The sequence below is a fragment of the Notolabrus celidotus genome, chromosome 7 (genome assembly GCF_009762535.1).
Source record: "Notolabrus celidotus isolate fNotCel1 chromosome 7, fNotCel1.pri, whole genome shotgun sequence".
NCBI classification, from domain to species: domain Eukaryota; kingdom Metazoa; phylum Chordata; class Actinopteri; order Labriformes; family Labridae; genus Notolabrus; species Notolabrus celidotus.
In genome coordinates, this window is record NC_048278.1 from 33,829,993 (window position 1) to 33,847,334 (window position 17,342).

General features: G+C 40.2%; 1 protein-coding gene across 5 annotated transcripts in view; it reads left to right on the forward strand.

Annotated features, from left to right (window-relative positions):
- Positions 1–17,342, forward strand: part of LOC117815662 (synaptogyrin-1-like) — a 60,568-nt gene that overhangs the window by 1,264 nt on the left and 41,962 nt on the right. The window contains exon 2 of one of the 5 annotated variants that reach the window (XM_034687504.1): positions 2,270–2,411. In XM_034687504.1, coding sequence (XP_034543395.1) covers positions 2,310–2,411 — 102 coding nt within the window. In that variant the 5' untranslated portion in view covers positions 2,270–2,309. Of the gene's footprint in view, positions 1–1,946; positions 2,412–17,342 lie in introns of those variants that run through there. The other 4 variants (XM_034687503.1, XM_034687502.1, XM_034687501.1 and 1 more) reach the window with 4 other exon arrangements.

Sequence of the window (17,342 nt, forward strand, 5' to 3'; positions counted from 1 at the left end):
TCTTAATAATCAGCCCGCTTTGCTGCTCTGAAGTGCTCCGGACACAGAATCACAACTGATCTTGTCTTGTCTTAATCCAAAATGAATAGTTGAATTTATCAATTCATCTGATAACTTCTTCCCAAGGATTAAGACTCACACACTGAATCTTTCCTGTGTCAAGTCGCAGCCTGAAGCTGGCTCAGACCTCTTGTCACCCCCGCAGGGTGCTCGTTTGCCCAACATTTAATTGTAGATCCAATATCAACTTAATTCCATAACACCATACCTTGTCAGAAAATATCCAGTTTAACCCTCCTGTTATGTTTGTTTCTCTGGAACAGCAACAATGTTCCTGGGTCAATTTGACCTGGGGCATATTCAGTTATCCAAAAGTGTCAGAACCCCAAAAAATCCCAATACACATTTTTGTTTAGAAATCAAATTTTTAACTCCATTACAAACCATTTAAATCAATATTTAGTCCATTGGTGTTCTTTAATTCTCACAGATCATGGCTCAGTGAGTATAACTCACTTGTTTTTCATTAGAATTCATGTTAAAACATTTTTAAATGTACATTGGAAAGCCCTAAATATAAATACAATAGTTTTACATTACATAGATTTTTGTTTATTTTATTTTACATTTGAATTTTTTATTTTTATGAAGTGATGTTGATAAATTAACACGAGACACCTCTTCTGTCACATGCTACCCAGATTTTTATGCTGCATTTAGCTGGTTTGGAAGGCATATATTGCCTAAAATAGACTTTAAAAAGGGTCAATTTGACCCGCAACATAATAGGAGGATTGAAGTCTTTAGCAGACTAGACTACTGTAATGGGGTCTTTACAGGACTCCCTAAAAAGTCCATCAGACGGCTGCAGCTCATACAGAATGCTGCTGCTCGAGTCCTAACAAGGACCAAAAAAGTAGACCACATCACTCCAGTTCTTAGATCCCTACACTGGCTTCCTGTCTGTCAGAGAATAGACTTTAAAATCCTGCTGATGGTTTATAAAGCACTGAATGGTTTAGGCCCAAAATACATTGCTGATCTGCTACTACTTTATGAACCACCTCGACCTCTGAGGTCATCAGGTACTGGTCTGCTTTCAGTCCCTAGAGTCAGAACGAAACATGGTGAAGCAGCGTTTAGTCATTATGCACCACATATCTGGAACACACTCCCTGAAAGCTGCAGGTCTGCTCCAACTCTCACCTCTTTTAAATCAAAGACTAAGACCTTTTTTTATTTGCCACTGCCTTCCTATCTTAGCTCATTTTAACTCACTTTAAATTAAAATTTTAATGTCATTTTTAATATATTTCTAATTTTCCTTTTCTTTTCTGTTATATTATATTTGTCATTTTAATTGTGTTCTTTTATGCCTGTCTGAATGTCTCCAATGCTTTTAATGTTTTAATGTAAAGCACATTGAGTTGCCCTCGTGTATGAAATGCGCTTTACAAACAAAGCTGCCTTGCCTTGCCTTGCCTAAAGGGTAAGGGTAATGTAAAGTATCTGACTTCCAAGCAAAGCTGTTCAAAACCACCAGGGGGCGTGTTGCCTTACCTCCCTCTGCACCACAAATCACTTATTGTGTCAGGGACTTTTTATTTTTTCGATGTTTAAGCATTTTTTTTTATCTCTGTCAAATTGTTATTAGATTGTAACAGCAGTTTATAAACAGAAGTCAAAGTTCTGAGTCAGCACAAGGTCACAGATCAGATAATAATCTATCTGTATACACTGAGCTGTCTCAGTTATGTAACTTAGCTTTAATGAATATCATGTTCTGCTTGAATCAACTTGTTCCATCGTCTACTCCTCCAGTATGCTCTCCGTTTTGTACAACAAAAAAAAATGCCCCTTGGACAAATGAGAAAAGCGCGTGACTTCTTGTGGCGAGCCTAAAGAGCAGAAGCGCGTACTCGCGACGTAGTGAGCGCTCCGTGCGAGGCGTGACAACAGAGGCGCGTTCACGTGTTCGCCACCGGCTCCTGCGCTGTAAAGAGAGAGGGGGGGAGAGAGAGCATCATCAAAACAGTGGCACACAGCTAGCTTCCTTTTGCCCTCACATCCGAAGAGGACACCTGGGAATTCAGAGGTTAAATCAGAATAAAAACAACACGAGAGAACAGAGGAAGCTGCGCGTAAAGGGACCGAGGAGAAACGAGCATCCATCCTTGCATCCTTGCATCAGCAGCAGCAGGAACAGATTCGGGGATTTTCCGTATCGGTTGCCCGGTGCTCCACACACCCTGTGCCTTTGAACCAGCAGCGGCGGAGGAGGAGGGGAGCACCAGAGAGGAAGGGGGACCATGGAGGGGATGCAGGCATATGGAGCAGGGAAAGCTGGAGGAGCCTTCGACCCCGTCACCTTCTTCCAGCAGCCTCAGACTATTCTCCGCATAGTGTCTTGGGTGAGTGACCAATGGAGGGAAAAAAAATATTGGGAATAATAAGTTTGTTTATATAGGCTTTTAATTGAAACCTCATTTTACGCACAAATTACGCATGCAATTACCAAAATACCAGTTTGAATGACTTCCCTTGTAACTGTTTATCCTGAAAAGGCCCAGGCAGGCATCATAAGAGTTAGAGACTATAATGCAATACACATCAAATCCTCCTTCATCCCATTATTCCACCTCCTTATTAGCCTAAATAAAAGGCTGCTTACACCTTGGACATTTTCCTTTGTGTTTATGGCTCTCAGTGTGGAGTTTTCATTAGCCTGATGTAGGCCCAGAATAAGTCCTAATCACTGCTAATAACATTAACGGCCCTCCTTTCTAATAATATATTAGTCAGCAACTAATGTTTTCTGATAAGCACAGTACAACACACAGGCACACACACTCCAAGGATTTGTTTACGAATAATCTCATAATATCTGCCCACCCTTCTTCCCTCTTGAGAAAGCATGTTGTTGAGAAGGGAGAGCAACTGTAAGTAGTGTTTTTAGCAAGCATGGCAAAGAGATGAGGGCAGGGAAAGTCCTCTAAGTCTCAATAACAACTATGGTATGTTCTTTATTTGTGGATCCTTCAACCTACATTTGTTTTTGGTGATAAATCATAAAAACAGTCAAACAAAAACAGAAGAGAGACAAAGATCGCTACAACAGCTTCCTCTATTATTAGCTCTACGTGTTTATTTCTTGTTACAGAAAGCACAGAATGCAAACTAGACTTCTCACATGTCTGCTGGATGAATGGATGGAGAAGTACTTTGTGGTAACTTCCACACATATTATGCACACTAATGTTTTGATTCCTCAAACTGGCAGTACAATTTGCTTCTAGGCTTGCATGAAATATGCTTTTTGACACATTTTAGTCATGGTGTATTTATTGAGTTTTCCATACGGACAGACAAATACAACAAAGACAATACAGAAATAATAAAGAGAAAACCAGACAAAATTAAATGCAACTGGCTTCCAGTCACAGGACAGCCAAGACAAAATGATATTAGAAAACAAAAAGCAAAATAAAGACAATAACAATTTAAAGGAGAAATATATAAATAAATTACATAAAAATAAATTAAACAGTGCACCAGATCGCAGAGTTGGTGATTCTTACAGAGCCATGCCCCTTTTTATCCGTTCAGCGGCACTGTCAATCGTTCCACGTAGGAAATAAAAGGATGCCATATTGTATATACATTGTAAATAGACACTGTTCCACCCCACTCACTGTGCTCTCGCATCTTCAACGAACATAGTGCCGCAAAATTCTGCCAAGTATTTGAAAGCCAATGCCCTCACCCACCCGTAAATTCACCTACCAATGACTTAACTGACCTTTTTAACTCTACGTGTCTATCCTTTTTAAATACCATTGCACCTTTTAAAGTAAGGTCTAAGTCAGCCAAAAGGAAGCAGCCCTGGATTGATGAAAATATCCGTAACAATAAAAGGAACTGCAGAAGGGCAGAGCGCAAATGGAAGAAAACTGGCTTACAAGTACACTACAACATCATGAAAGACCTTTTATCTCAATACAACACCTTGGTTAAGAATGCGAGAGCACAGTATTTCTCTGAATTGATTTTAACTCATCAACACAACCCTCGGTTTTTATTTAAAACGGTCGATCAACTTGTAAATCCAGAACCCCCTCCTGCCCCAGTTTTTAGTAACACTGACTGTGAGAAGTTTTTATCATATTTTACTGAGAAAGTGGATTTTATCAGAGCCTCGATCACTCCTGATTTTAATTACTCTGACGTCCCTACTAAATACGACGGTTTTAATCCCTTTTATCAGTTTTATCCAGTTACTTTGGTTGAACTTTTAGAAATGGTATCACATATGAGAGTGTCCTCCAGCCCTCTTGATGTGATGCCTACAAGGTTTTTACTGAAAGTAATGGATTCTGTGGGGCCTTGGCTGCTTTCCATTTTTAATAGCTCCCTGTCCAATGGTTGTGTCCCTGATTATTTTAAAAATGCCTGTGTCCATCCTTTGTTAAAAAAACCTGGACTGGATCCTTCCCTTCCCCAGAATTACAGGCCCATTTCTAAGTTACCTTTTATTTCAAAGATTTTAGAAAGATTAGTGTCCAAACAACTCCTCTCTGTGCTGGAAAATAACAAGACTTTTGAAAAATTCCAGTCTGGCTTTCGCAAGCATCACAGCACGGAGACAGCACTACTTAAAGTCACTAATGACCTTTTAATGGCTGCAGATCAAGGCATGTGCTCAGTCCTTGTGCTCCTGGATCTGAGCGCAGCCTTTGACACTATAGACCACAACATTTTATTGGACAGATTAGAGCATTGGGTAGGGGTTTCTGGTACGGTTTTAGAATGGTTCAAATCTTATTTTAATAATAGAAGGTTCTGTGTGTCTGTAAATAATTATGTTTCTGGTTTTACTGAGGTGAAGTATGGTGTGCCTCAGGGGTCGGTTTTGGGTCCGATTTTATTTTCCTTGTATATGCTCCCCCTGGGGCACATCATAAGCAAGCATGGTGTTTTATTTCATTTTTATGCAGATGATTCACAGTTATACCTGCCCATCAGACACACAGACCCTGGCATGCTGAGTTCACTGAATAATTGCTTGTCAGAAATAAAGAGCTGGATGTCAAGAAACTTTTTACAATTAAACTCAAACAAGACAGAGATCATTTTAATCGGACCACCACACATGACCAAGCAGTTACTGCCATCTGCTGGTCAAATGGCGAACCACATAAAACCTGTTGCAAAGAATCTTGGCGTCTGGTTTGACAGCAATTTAACATTTGAGCATCATATCACAAAACTTGTACAGTCGTGTTTTTACCACCTCAGAAACATTTCTAAAATTCGGTCCGTTTTAACTTTTAAAGACACTGAGACGATTTTACATGCTTTTATCTCATCACGCCTGGACTATTGTAACAGTCTTTTTAGCAGCCTGCACAACAAATCACTTGATCGTCTCCAGACTGTACAGAACTCAGCTGCCAGGGTTTTAACCAGAACCAGAAAATTCGACCACATCTCTCCGGTTTTAGCTTCCTTGCACTGGCTCCCTGTATGTTTTAGAATTGATTTTAAGATTTTACTGATTACTTTTAAAGCCCTGCATGGGCTTGCTCCGAGCTATATAGCAGACCTTTTAACACCCTATGAGCCGACACGTACATTGAGATCCTCGGGCAGAGGTTTACTGTGCATTCCAAACACTAAAATGAAAACAAAAGGGGACAGAGCGTTTGCAGTAAGGGGTCCGACGCTCTGGAACCTTCTGCCCGAGGAGATCAGGTCTGCTGAGTCAGTGAGCTCTTTTAAATCCCTTCTTAAAACATACTTTTATCGCAGAGCCTTCCCGGATTTTATCTGAATTTTATTTTATTTTAACCGTCTTTAAGAAATATATTTTGAAAGAATTTTATTCCTTTAGAGTTCTTTTAAGGGAATTTTATGTCTTTTAAAATATGTTTTATTTCTTTATCTTGACTTGTGTGTTTTTATGATCTGCCTGTTTTATTTGCTACCCATGTAAAGCACTTTGTAACCTGGTTTTGAAAGGTGCTCTACAAATAAAAAATATTATTATATTATTAAATACATCACCTCACAAATCCACCTGCTGAAAGTAGGAGGACGGTCACTCTTCCAATTCAAGAGAATGAGACGCCTCGCAAGAAGGGCTGAGTAGGCTATACGACTCAACTGCACTTTAGTCAGAGTGAGTTCCCCCGATTGCACCCCAAAAAGACCCAGAAAAGGACACGGTGTGATAGTTTGACCTGTAAGCTCTGAGTATACATGAAATATTGCAGACCAGAATGTTTTGAAGTTTGGACATGACCAAAAGGTGTGAATAAGACTGGCTGGAGCTTGTTTGCATCTGTCAGATGTAGGGCTAACACCAGGGAAGATTCTGGAAAGCTTGACCTTTGACATATGGAGGCGGTGAACAATTTTAAAGGTGACATATCATGCACAATGGACTTTTTAATGGTTCTTTACCTGAAATATGTGTCCCTGGCATGTCTACAAACCCCCCGAGGAATGAAAAAAATCCATTCTGCCCCTGTTTTGATTTCTCCACCTTTCTGTAAATGTGTGTGAAACCAGCCGTTTCAGACTTCCGTGTTTTTGTTACGTAACAACAATATCCGGTCTGTCACGGAGTCAGAGCTCGGAGCTTGTTCAGCCCATAGACTGTATAAAATAATACTGAATCCCCCCTCCGTTTTTCATTCCCTGCACAAATGTGTGCTAACAAGGAGCTTAGGAGGGAGGCATGCTAGTTGTAAGCTGTCTTAATAAACACAAAGGTCGGTTTTACTCCCCACGTCTGCAGATTTGAAGATCTAGTGGATGATTTTTATTTGTCATGGATAAGTGCTAGCGCTAGTTAGCATAGCTACATAGCTACATGTCGTAGCTGTGTACCAAGACACGTCAACATACTGACAAATAAAACAACAAGTAACACAGAATCTGTGACCAATCCTTCAGAAAGGTCCGGCTGCCTTTCTGGTAGAGGTCGGTTTTACTCCCCACGTCTGCAGATTTGAAGATCTAGTGGATGATTTTTATTTGTCATGGATAAGTGCTAGCGCTAATTAGCATAGCCACATAGCTACATGTTCGTAGCTTTGTACCAAGACACACGTCTTGTGTACACACGTGTATATTCAGCCAACATGTAAACATTAGATCAACGTGCTGGACAGCCGAGACCACATCCACTTCCTGAGGGGGCGTGGTCAGAGAGAAAACAGAGTGTTCTGAGGAGGGCTGAAGAAGAGGGCTTTTCAGGCATGCCAAAATCTGATTTCAAAGTGTTTTTTTGAGCATAAACTTTAAAGACATGTTTTGGGGACCTCTTAGACCAATATATATTGATGAGAAAAGCGTGATATGTCACCTTTAAACTGAATAAGGCCATGCACCGCACAAATGGAAGTTGAGTGAATTCCTTTAAGTATTTTAGACCATTGATCTTCAGAGATATTAGTTTCCAGATCACTTTCCCAGTTTTCTTTGATAATTGAAAGAGACGAATCTTCCAAATGAAATATAGCAGCATAAAGTTTAGATATTGTTCCCCTAGCTCCTGGATTGATTTCAAGGATCAAATCAACTGCAGTTTTTGGTGGCAGGGAAGGAAATTGAGCAAATTTATTTTGAATAAAGTTTCTAATTTGTAGATATCGGAAAAAGTTGTTTGCTGGAAGAGCAAACTTAGCTTTAACGTGATCAAATGACATAAAGATGTTTTCTGTGTACAAAAGTCTAAAGTTTGAGATTACTTTTTGACACATTTTGTCCAAAAAACTCTTGTTTTTATTTTCTTTTAATAATAACAAGGTCAAAATATGTAATTAGTCAAAATTAGTACAGGTTTTGTTATCAATTAAATCCTTTCACAAGTTTGTTTTTCTTCTTCATAGTTAGCTTCTTTTAAAAATGAACCATACAATGGAAACATAAAGTATGTGTTTATACCTTAGCATCCCTCCTGAATACAACACCCTGCTGGTGTATCCTTCAGAGTGTCCTCACTTTCCAGCAGAAAGTCATACAGATGAGATTATTTTTTATTTATAGGTCTGTGTCTGCGTGTCCTTAAATAACGCCAGGAGTGATTCCAGGCTCGCTGAAAGAATAAGAAGCAGGTGGATTCTTGTAGAAACGCAGATTACACTTTCCAGTAAAGCTGATCTGAACTCTCTGCTGCTTTATTACAAACAAACGAACACGTTCTGTTTTTCAATGGAAGGGTCTTTAAGAGTAGTTTCATGAACTCTTTGGCTTGTATTTCTTTTTTCTGAGTAAAGAGGCAGGTTCCCAACAAATATGGTCACCCCATGTTAAGAATGTGTCCCCCTTGTGACCGACTCTACAAGTGTGACTGAAAGCAAACTTAGACTAACCGTGTCTTTCATGTCTGAACTGTTTGAATTAAGCGTGGAAATAGGTCAAGTGCGTGTTAACCCTTTAGCTCTTACATGACTTGTGAAGCTGGTCATGTGAAGAGTCATTGAACCATGAGAGATTTCTCTGATTCATGTCATCGGGTCCAGTTTATTTTTAGCGTTATGGTTCTACATAAAAACAGAAACCAGTTCATCATTTTCATGACAGAAAAAGACTTTTGTTTTATTTGGCATTCCCAGTCATCACTATCATCTCTCTCTCTCTTCATCTCCTCAATCCCTCTTTCTAACCCCAGCTCGGTCTCAGCAGATGGATGAGTCTGGTCCTGCTCGAGGTTTCTGCCTGTTAAAGGAAGTTTATCCTTGCCATTGTAACTTGGGACACACTGGGATCCTGTCTCACCCCTCTCTCCCTCCCTGTCACTTACTTTAACCCTCCCTGTCAAATTAAAGTTACTAACCATAGACCTTCCTGGAGTCCCTGAGCTCCCTTGTCTCGTAGGTATCCATCTTACCACTATCATCTCTCTCTCTCTGTTAAGCTCCTTTATCCCTCGTTCCAACCCCAACTCAGTCTCAGCAGATGTGTGTCTAACATGAGTCTGGTCCTGCTGGAGGTTTCTGCCTGTTAAAGGAAGTTTGTCCTTGCCACTATAACTTGAGACACACTGGGATCCTGTCTCGTCCCACTCTCCCCACCTATCACTTATTTTAACCCTCTCTGTCAAATTAAAGTTACTAACCATAGACCTTTCTGGAGTCCCTGAGCTCCCTTGTCTCGTAGGTATCCATCTTACCACTATCACCTCTCTCTCTTCATCTCCCTCTATCCCTCTTTCCAACCCCAACTCAGTCTCAGTAGATGTGTGTCTAACATGAGTCTGGTCCTGCTGGAGGTTTCTGCCTGTTAAAGGAAGTTTATCCTTGCCACTGTAACTTGGGACACACTGGGATCCTGTCTCATCCCACTCTCCCCACCTATCACTTATTTTAACCCTCTCTGTCAAATTAAAGTTACTAACCATAGACCTTCCTGGAGTCCCTGAGCTCCCTTGTCTCGTAGGTATCCATCTTACCACTATCATCTCTCTCTCTCTGTTAAGCTCCTTTATCCCTCTTTCCAACCCCAACTCAGTCTCAGCAGATGTGTGTCTAACATGAGTCTGGTCCTGCTGGAGGTTTCTGCCTGTTAAAGGAAGTTTGTCCTTGCCACTATAACTAGCTAAATGCTGCAAAGTGCTCTGCTCATGGTGGATTAAGATGAGATCCTGTCTGTAAGATGGAAAATTAGCATAAATTTGAATGTAGCATTTCCTCAGGACTCCGTCTAACCCCGTTTTTTTGCCTCTTTTTTAAGAACACGTTATGTGTTATGTATCAGCTTCATAATTACCCCATTGGAGTTTGATCTTACCCTATTTATTATTTTCTTATACTGTTGTTTCTGTCAGGCAGTTCTGTTGGAGGGCCTATTTGCACTAAAGATTTTAGGAAGTCGTGAAAAAGCTGATCACAATTCCATTGTTTCCCCAGAGCTCAAAAAACAGCCCAAACTTAGAAAATGTTGACATTATAATTCAATTTAATTAGAATGTGACATCAAATTTGAAGCATTTTTTACATATTAAAACCTGAAACAAGCTATTTTTTTCTGTAATATACAAAAAGATAAAAATATTTTGTCCTGTTCTCCATTTTTGTCACACAGTTATGAATTGATTTAAAGGCGTATCTAATCTAGGAATTTAAAATAACTTGTAAAAAAAGGTGCCTACAGTTTTTTTTCCACATAGTTCAAAAAAGGCCAAATTTTAATTGTTAATCAATCATGAAAAAAAGTGCTGTTATTTAGTTTAATGTTGATTTACTGATCCACTCTGTCTCCCACTGTGTATAATGTCATCATGTTAAACAAACACATTATTTCCATAATCAGAACTCATATCAAACACAGTGCGTTAAGTACACCTTTGAGAACCTGGTATATAGTGACTTCACAGGTCCCCATGCGGAGCCCCGCCCCTTCAGTGTCACCCGAGCAACAATGTGTCTCCATAGTAACAGCCATAGCCTGAGTTGTGATGTTTGGTGTGATGGTGCTAAAACTCAGTCTGCTGTGGACTGTGGGGGAGGAAACACTCCGAGCACTTTCATGGTTTGGTGACGGGGACGTCAAATAAGGACCTGTGTGTGTGTGTTTGTGTGTGTGTGTGAAGTCAGTGTGTGGATGGTGGTTGAGAGTTCATCTTTAACTCTTTCTTTATCTCTCACTCCTTGTGCCTTTCGAAGACTGTGTAGAGGTGACGACAGTGTGTGTGTATGTGTGTGTCTGAGAGTGTGATTCAGCCTCAGGGAGCCCGCCCAGCATGTTTCTGGTGATGCAGGATGTATGGAGGAGATGAATTCAGCCACAGATGGAGGGAGAGCACCTTGTGTTTGATGATTTTCCAGATTCAATTAAAAAGTAATCTCCCTGCCTCTGGTTCTACTTTTGATCTACTTTCCAAAGAGCGTCATTTTTGAAGTTTGGATCATTGCTTTCTTTGCTTTGAGGTGATTCTGGAGTTTTCGCTGCTCTTCAAGGACTCGGGTTCATCATGAGGGCAGCTTAAAACATCTAACAATTCTTTTTTTGTGCGGCTAAATTTGGTGTCGCGGTTTCCTCTGTGCTCTATTTCTCAGAAGAATCATCTGAACTTTCAGAAGTCAACATTCGGAGAGCAAAGTTTCTGTTAGCCACTGGCTGAATTTGCAGAGGCCTGACTATGAACTGAAGTGAAACAGTGTGATATTAATGTGTGGTTTTCTTTTAAAATATACACTACCAGTCAAAAGTTTGGAAACACCTCCTCATTCAAGGGTTTGTATTTATTTCAAAACTATCAAAGAACATATATGGAATTATTTAATTAACAAAAAAGTGTTAAACAAAGCAGAATATGTTTTATATTTTAGATTCTGTAAAGTAGCCCCCTTTTTCCTTCATGACAGCTTTGCACACTCTTTGTATTCTTTCAGTCTGCTTCATGAAGTGGTCTCCTGGAATGGTTTCTAATTAACATGAGCCTTATCAAGAGTTCATTTGTAGAATGACTTGCCTTTTAATGTGTTTGAGACCATCAGTTGTGTTGTTCAGAGGTAGGGTTAGCACACAATGGATAGCCCTATTTGACTACTGTTGTAATCCAGATTATGGCAAAACCAGATTATTTCATAGTTTTGATGTCTTCAGTATTAATCTACAGTGTTGAAAATAATTACAATAAATAAAAACCATTGAATAAATCAATCTTTATTTGTATAACGCCAAATCACAACAAACGTTATCTCAAGACTCTTTTACAAACAGAGCAGGTCTAGACCACTTTATGTCAAATTATGAACAGAGACCCAACACCAAGACAGGGTAAGACTCAGTCTGACACCACCTTAATCCACCATGAGCATTGCACCTCGCAATATTTAGCTAGTTACAGCGGCGAGGAAAAACTTCCTTTTAACAGGCAGAAACCTCGAGCAGAACCAGACTCATGTTAGACAGCCATCTGCTGAGACCGAGTTGGGTCTAGAAAGAGGGATAGAGGAGAATAAGAGATAGAGGGAGCGGTGATAGTGATAGGACGAGTAGTAGATGTTGCCGTTGGAGTCCGGCACATCCGTATCAGCTGGAGTCTGGAACGTCCACAGCAGGACATCTACGGCAGCTCAGAGGAACCTACGAGACAAGGGAGCTCAGGGACTCCAGAAAGGTCTATGGTTAGTAACTTTAATGGGACAGGGAGAGTTAAAGTAAGTGATGAAGGGGGAAGGGGGTGAGATAGGATCCCAGTGTGTCAGTGCACCAGTTCCCCGGGCAGTCTAAGCCTATAGCAGCATAACTAAGAGCTGGTCCAAGCCTGAGCCAGCTCTAATTATAAGCTTTATAAAAAAGGAAAGTTAGAAGTAGAGAGGGTGTCTGCCTCCTGGACCCTGACTGGTAGATGATTCCAAAGGAGAGGGGCATGTTACCTGAAGGTTCGACCTCCCATACTACTTTTAGAGACTTCAGGTACGACCAGCAGGCCTGCATGTTGGAAGCGTAGCGTCCTAGAGGGGTAATAGGGCACTATGAGCTCTTTAAGATATTACGGTGCCTGATCATTAAGGGCTTTGTAGGTCAGAAGAAAGGAATGAGAAGGTGTGTCCAAACTTTTGAGTAGTAGTGTAAGACTCAAGTCAACATTTACTCTTAAAAACTACAAAGAGGGTTCCAAAAAGTGAAGCCTTAAGATGCTCCAAAACACTCTTTTTAAACCACTAACATGCCGTCATCTCCACGGGATATTCATGTAGACTATAATGATGATTGCATCCACCTGTTTTTATAAATTAGTTAAAGCCTACTCTGTTGCTTTAAAATCTCATTCTGTGTGCAACATTTCCGGTCAGACTTCAATCTTTTATCTGATTAACTTTGAGCAGCTGAAGAAACCTCTGCTGCAGGAACACTCCCACATGAGAAACGTAGGTTAGCATTTTTAGAAGTAGCCGTGTTGTTGTTGATGATTTTGTAATTGCTGAGTAAATATTAGCATCACAAACACACACTCCTCAGTGCAGCACATTCTATCAGCCCCATGTAAAACAGGAACACACACACACAAACACTCACAGTTTGTTAGTGCCCACATGTCAGAATTCAGCCGCAGCATGAGAGATATTTTAATATGCATGTGGCATATTTGCATTGTACTCATGCTTTTATGTGCCTGTAGAACTTATGTTGGACAAAAGGGTATTTTGCATTAAATGTCACAGTTATAAATAAGATTATTAATATGTCTTGGTATTTGTCCTGTTAGTGTCAATAAGAGTTTACAGTGGTAGGTTATATTGTGTTGAATCTCACTCAGTCAGTCAGTGCTCTCATGTTTCTATTACAACAGATAATATGACCTCACTGCTTCAGTTTGATGAACTACAGAAGAACACTTCATTAAGTTTGTTGTACTCCTCTGTTTGTTCACCTCTGTTGGTTTGAAGTGAATAAATCAGGTTCAGTGTCTTAAGCTTGAATTACAATCTACCTATAATACAATTTTAATTTTTAATCATTTTAGATCCCTCTCCTTCAGATATTTTGCACTTAATTGACAATATATGCCAAAAAAATAATAAATATTAATATTTTTCTTTTTTTATTTGTATTATTTTATCAAAATTCAAACATTTTCTCCCTCTTTCACATTGATGTGTGCTTTCAGGGCTTGAACCAACCTAATTCAACCTAAAGTGTGACTCTTAGACTTTTAACACGGTTAAAGCTCCAATGAGAAATTTTAGCTTTTTACAAAACAGACTGATATTTATATTGATGCCTCTTTATGACCTACAAAAGCTTAGAGACAATCAGTGACATGATAGATTACTCCCAAAAAGTCATTTTTGATGTTTAAATCTAGCAGAGGGTATGTGACAGTTGGTTGACTAACCGCACGCAACTGAAATAGTAATAATTTTATTTATAGAGCGCTTTCAATCAAAGGGCTTTACAAAGCTTAAAAACAAGTAAAAAAACAGACACAACACATCATAGGAAACAGCAGTAAACTACAGTAAACAGGTAGGTCTTCAGCTTTGCTTTAAATACATCAACCGGACATGCTAGCCTAATGTCGACATGCACCCGACTCTATGTTCCATAGAGTGGGTGCATGGAATGAAAAGGCCCGCTCACCAATAGTCTCACCACCGCCTTTTTTTTTTTTCATTTCCCATGGTAAAGATGTTCAGTGAGTGTTGAACTAAAGCTAGGTAAGATTCTTTATAAGAAAACACTGCCACAAGAAAAAAAATCAAAGAAATACCTCTTTGTCCACAGGGGGCGCCAAAATCATCACAAATCAAAAGTTCCTCACAGGAGCTTTAAGACTATTTTGTGTACTTGCTAGTTACAGCAGAGCCTGTCGTGACTTTGGAAGTGTAATTTCAGTTTTCAGTGTTCAAACGAAGCGGCAACCTCAGGCCGTGATAATTGAAGCCAATGTGGAAGTGTTATAAACTGCAGTTCATTGAGGGTCCACCTGAGGCTGGCTCTGGAAGTTCTGGAAACCACATACACACCAATTCAAAAAAGCCAATCTTTACAGCAGAAATAAAAAACACTGTAGCTGTTAGCTAGGAGGCTCAAAGCCCGCCTCTTTACGTCACAACCGCTCGACAGCAGTTATGTTGAGTTCAACATTTCCAATATGACTGCCTCCGCCGATTGGCTTCAACACATTCTCCTTATAATGTTAAAGGTGACATATCATGCAAAATGGACTTTTTAATGGTTCTCTACCTGAAATATGTGTCCCTGTCTACAAACCCCCCCGAGAATGAAAAAAATCCATTCTGCCCCTGTTCTGATTTCTCCACCTTTCTGTAAATGTGTGTGAAACGAGCCGTTTCAGACTTCCGTGTTTTTGTTACGTAACAACAATATCCGGTCTGTAACGGAGTCAGAGCTCGGAGCTTGTTCAGCCCATAGACTGTATAAAATAATACTGAATCCCCCCTCCATTTTTCATTACCTGCACAAATGTGTGCTAACAAGGAGCTTAGGAGGGAGGCATGCTAGTTGTAGGCTGTCTTAATAAACACAAACGTCGGTTTTACTCCCCACGTCTGCAGATTTGAAGATCTAGTGGATGATCTTTATTTGTCATGGATAAGTGCTAGCGCTAATTAGCATAGCCACATAGCTACATGTTCATAGCTGTAGCTGTAGCCTGTACCAAGACACACGTCGACATACTGACAAATAAAACAACAAGAAACACAGAATCTGTGACCAATCCTTCAGAAAGGTCCCGCTGCCTTTCTGGTAGAGGTCGGTTTTACTCCCCAAGTCTGCAGATTTGAAGATCTAGTGGATGATTTTTATTTATCATGGATAAGTGCTAGCGCTAGTTAGCATAGCCACATAGCTACATGTTAGTAGCTGTGTACCAAGACACACGTCGACATACTGATAAATAAAACAATAAGAAACACTAAATCTGTGACCAATGGTTCAGAAAGGTCCTGCTACAGGCGCCTCTCCGTCAGGATCAGATTCTGGATCAGATTCAGAGGGTTGAAGTAACGCGGGTCTGTGAGCAGCCGTGTATATTCAGCCAACATGTAAACATTAGATCAACGTGCTGGAGAGCAGAGGCCACATCCACTTCCTGAGGGGGCGTGGTCAGAGAGAAAACAGAGTGTTCTGAAGAGGACTGAAGAAGTGGACTTTTCAGGCAGACCAAAATCTGATTTCAAAGTGTTTTTTTGAGCATAAACTTTAAAGACATGTTTTGGGGACCTCTTAGACCAATATATATTGATGAAAAAAGCGTGATATGTCACCTTTAAGATCTGTCTACTCAGTATGTTTGTATACTAAAATGACTAAAGCTCCACTGGCTAAGATCGAATTACAAGTCATTGCAGCTCTAAACCACTTGTTTTACAGTCTTAACTTGTTTTCCATACAGAGCATGAAGTGAAAATTCCAGTATTTTAGTGTACAGGGGTTTAAGGACAGATCACAACCTCTGTTAATTCTAATGTTAATAATGCACCTCGGACAGACGTGAGCTTGATGTAGAATAAATCAGTGAAAATCCTTTTGTGGGCAATGCACATGTGACCGAGGGCCAGCAGGAAGTGATCAAACAGTATAAATGCAGATGGAATCAGTGGTGGTCGAGGTGGTTTTACATTTACTGGCAGACTCTCCGTTTACTGTGATGATTAAAGTGATGCGATTAAGGAGATGAAAGAGGACAGGATATGGTTCTGTGTCGAGTGGATGCGTCATTATCTCAATGTAAAGAATGACACACACACACACACACTGAGGATGAAACAGCTTTCAGCAATAGCAACAGGAGGAGTAGTGCTTGTGTTGCTTTTCTGTGGAGGAGAAACACGACTGATTGTGATAACATGATGTTACTTTGGCAAGTCCAAACACAAGTGATAAAAGGAGAGGTTATTTGTTTGATGCAGAAACATGATTGATGACATTGAGGAGCCTTAAAGAAATATTCTTCTTTTTGTTAATGGCTAATATGCACCACACTGAAAATGATAACTCTCTTTTTTGGTGATCTCATTTCTTTTTCAAGATCATACAGAGGCATCAGTGTCACTTTCAGTCTGTTTCATAACCAGCTAAAAACTCCTCATTGGAGCTTCAGTTCTAATTAACCTCACACGAGTTAAAATCACAAGAAGAAGTAATAAAGAGGAGGATTCTGTTGCTCTGCTTTACACGATCAAGGAACCATCTGTTTCCCAATGATGATCTATCATGTGATCATGTTTTCACTAATTGTCTCCTTTATTTGAAAGGTGAGGGATTGTAGAGCATCAAAAAGAGAGGCATGTTGAAAAGAGAGAGAGAGAGAGTGTGTGTGTGTGTGTGTGTGTGAGAGAGAGAGGGTAGAGCGGCGTGTCAATGAGAGGATATGAGTGTTTCTGAGTGCTGGACCTGTGATTGTGTCACTGTCTCTCCTCTGTGCTGCAGTGGCTCTCCTTGAATTGTACTTTGACAAGGTCTCCTCCCTCTATCATTCTCTCTCTCTCTCTCCTTCTCTCTCTCTCTCTTTCGCTCTCTCATTACATGAGCAGTTGCTGCCATGGTGACAGCAGCAATCAGGTATGCCCAGTCCAGGCCAGCACACCGCAGCAGCAGCAGCAGACAATAAGCCCACACACAGACACACACCCTAACACACCAGCACAGTGTAAAATATCCTCCAGCAGTGATCCTGTGTTATTATGTGGTCTAGCTCATTTCAATGCTGAATAGGGGCGTGACAATGTGGCAACGTATATATAATACGTCATTGTAAAACATCCATTATGCCTATCTCACTATATATATAATTAGATTTAAAAAAAAAACAATACGACACTCTAAACAGACTCTTTGACTCGACCCCCCACCACACG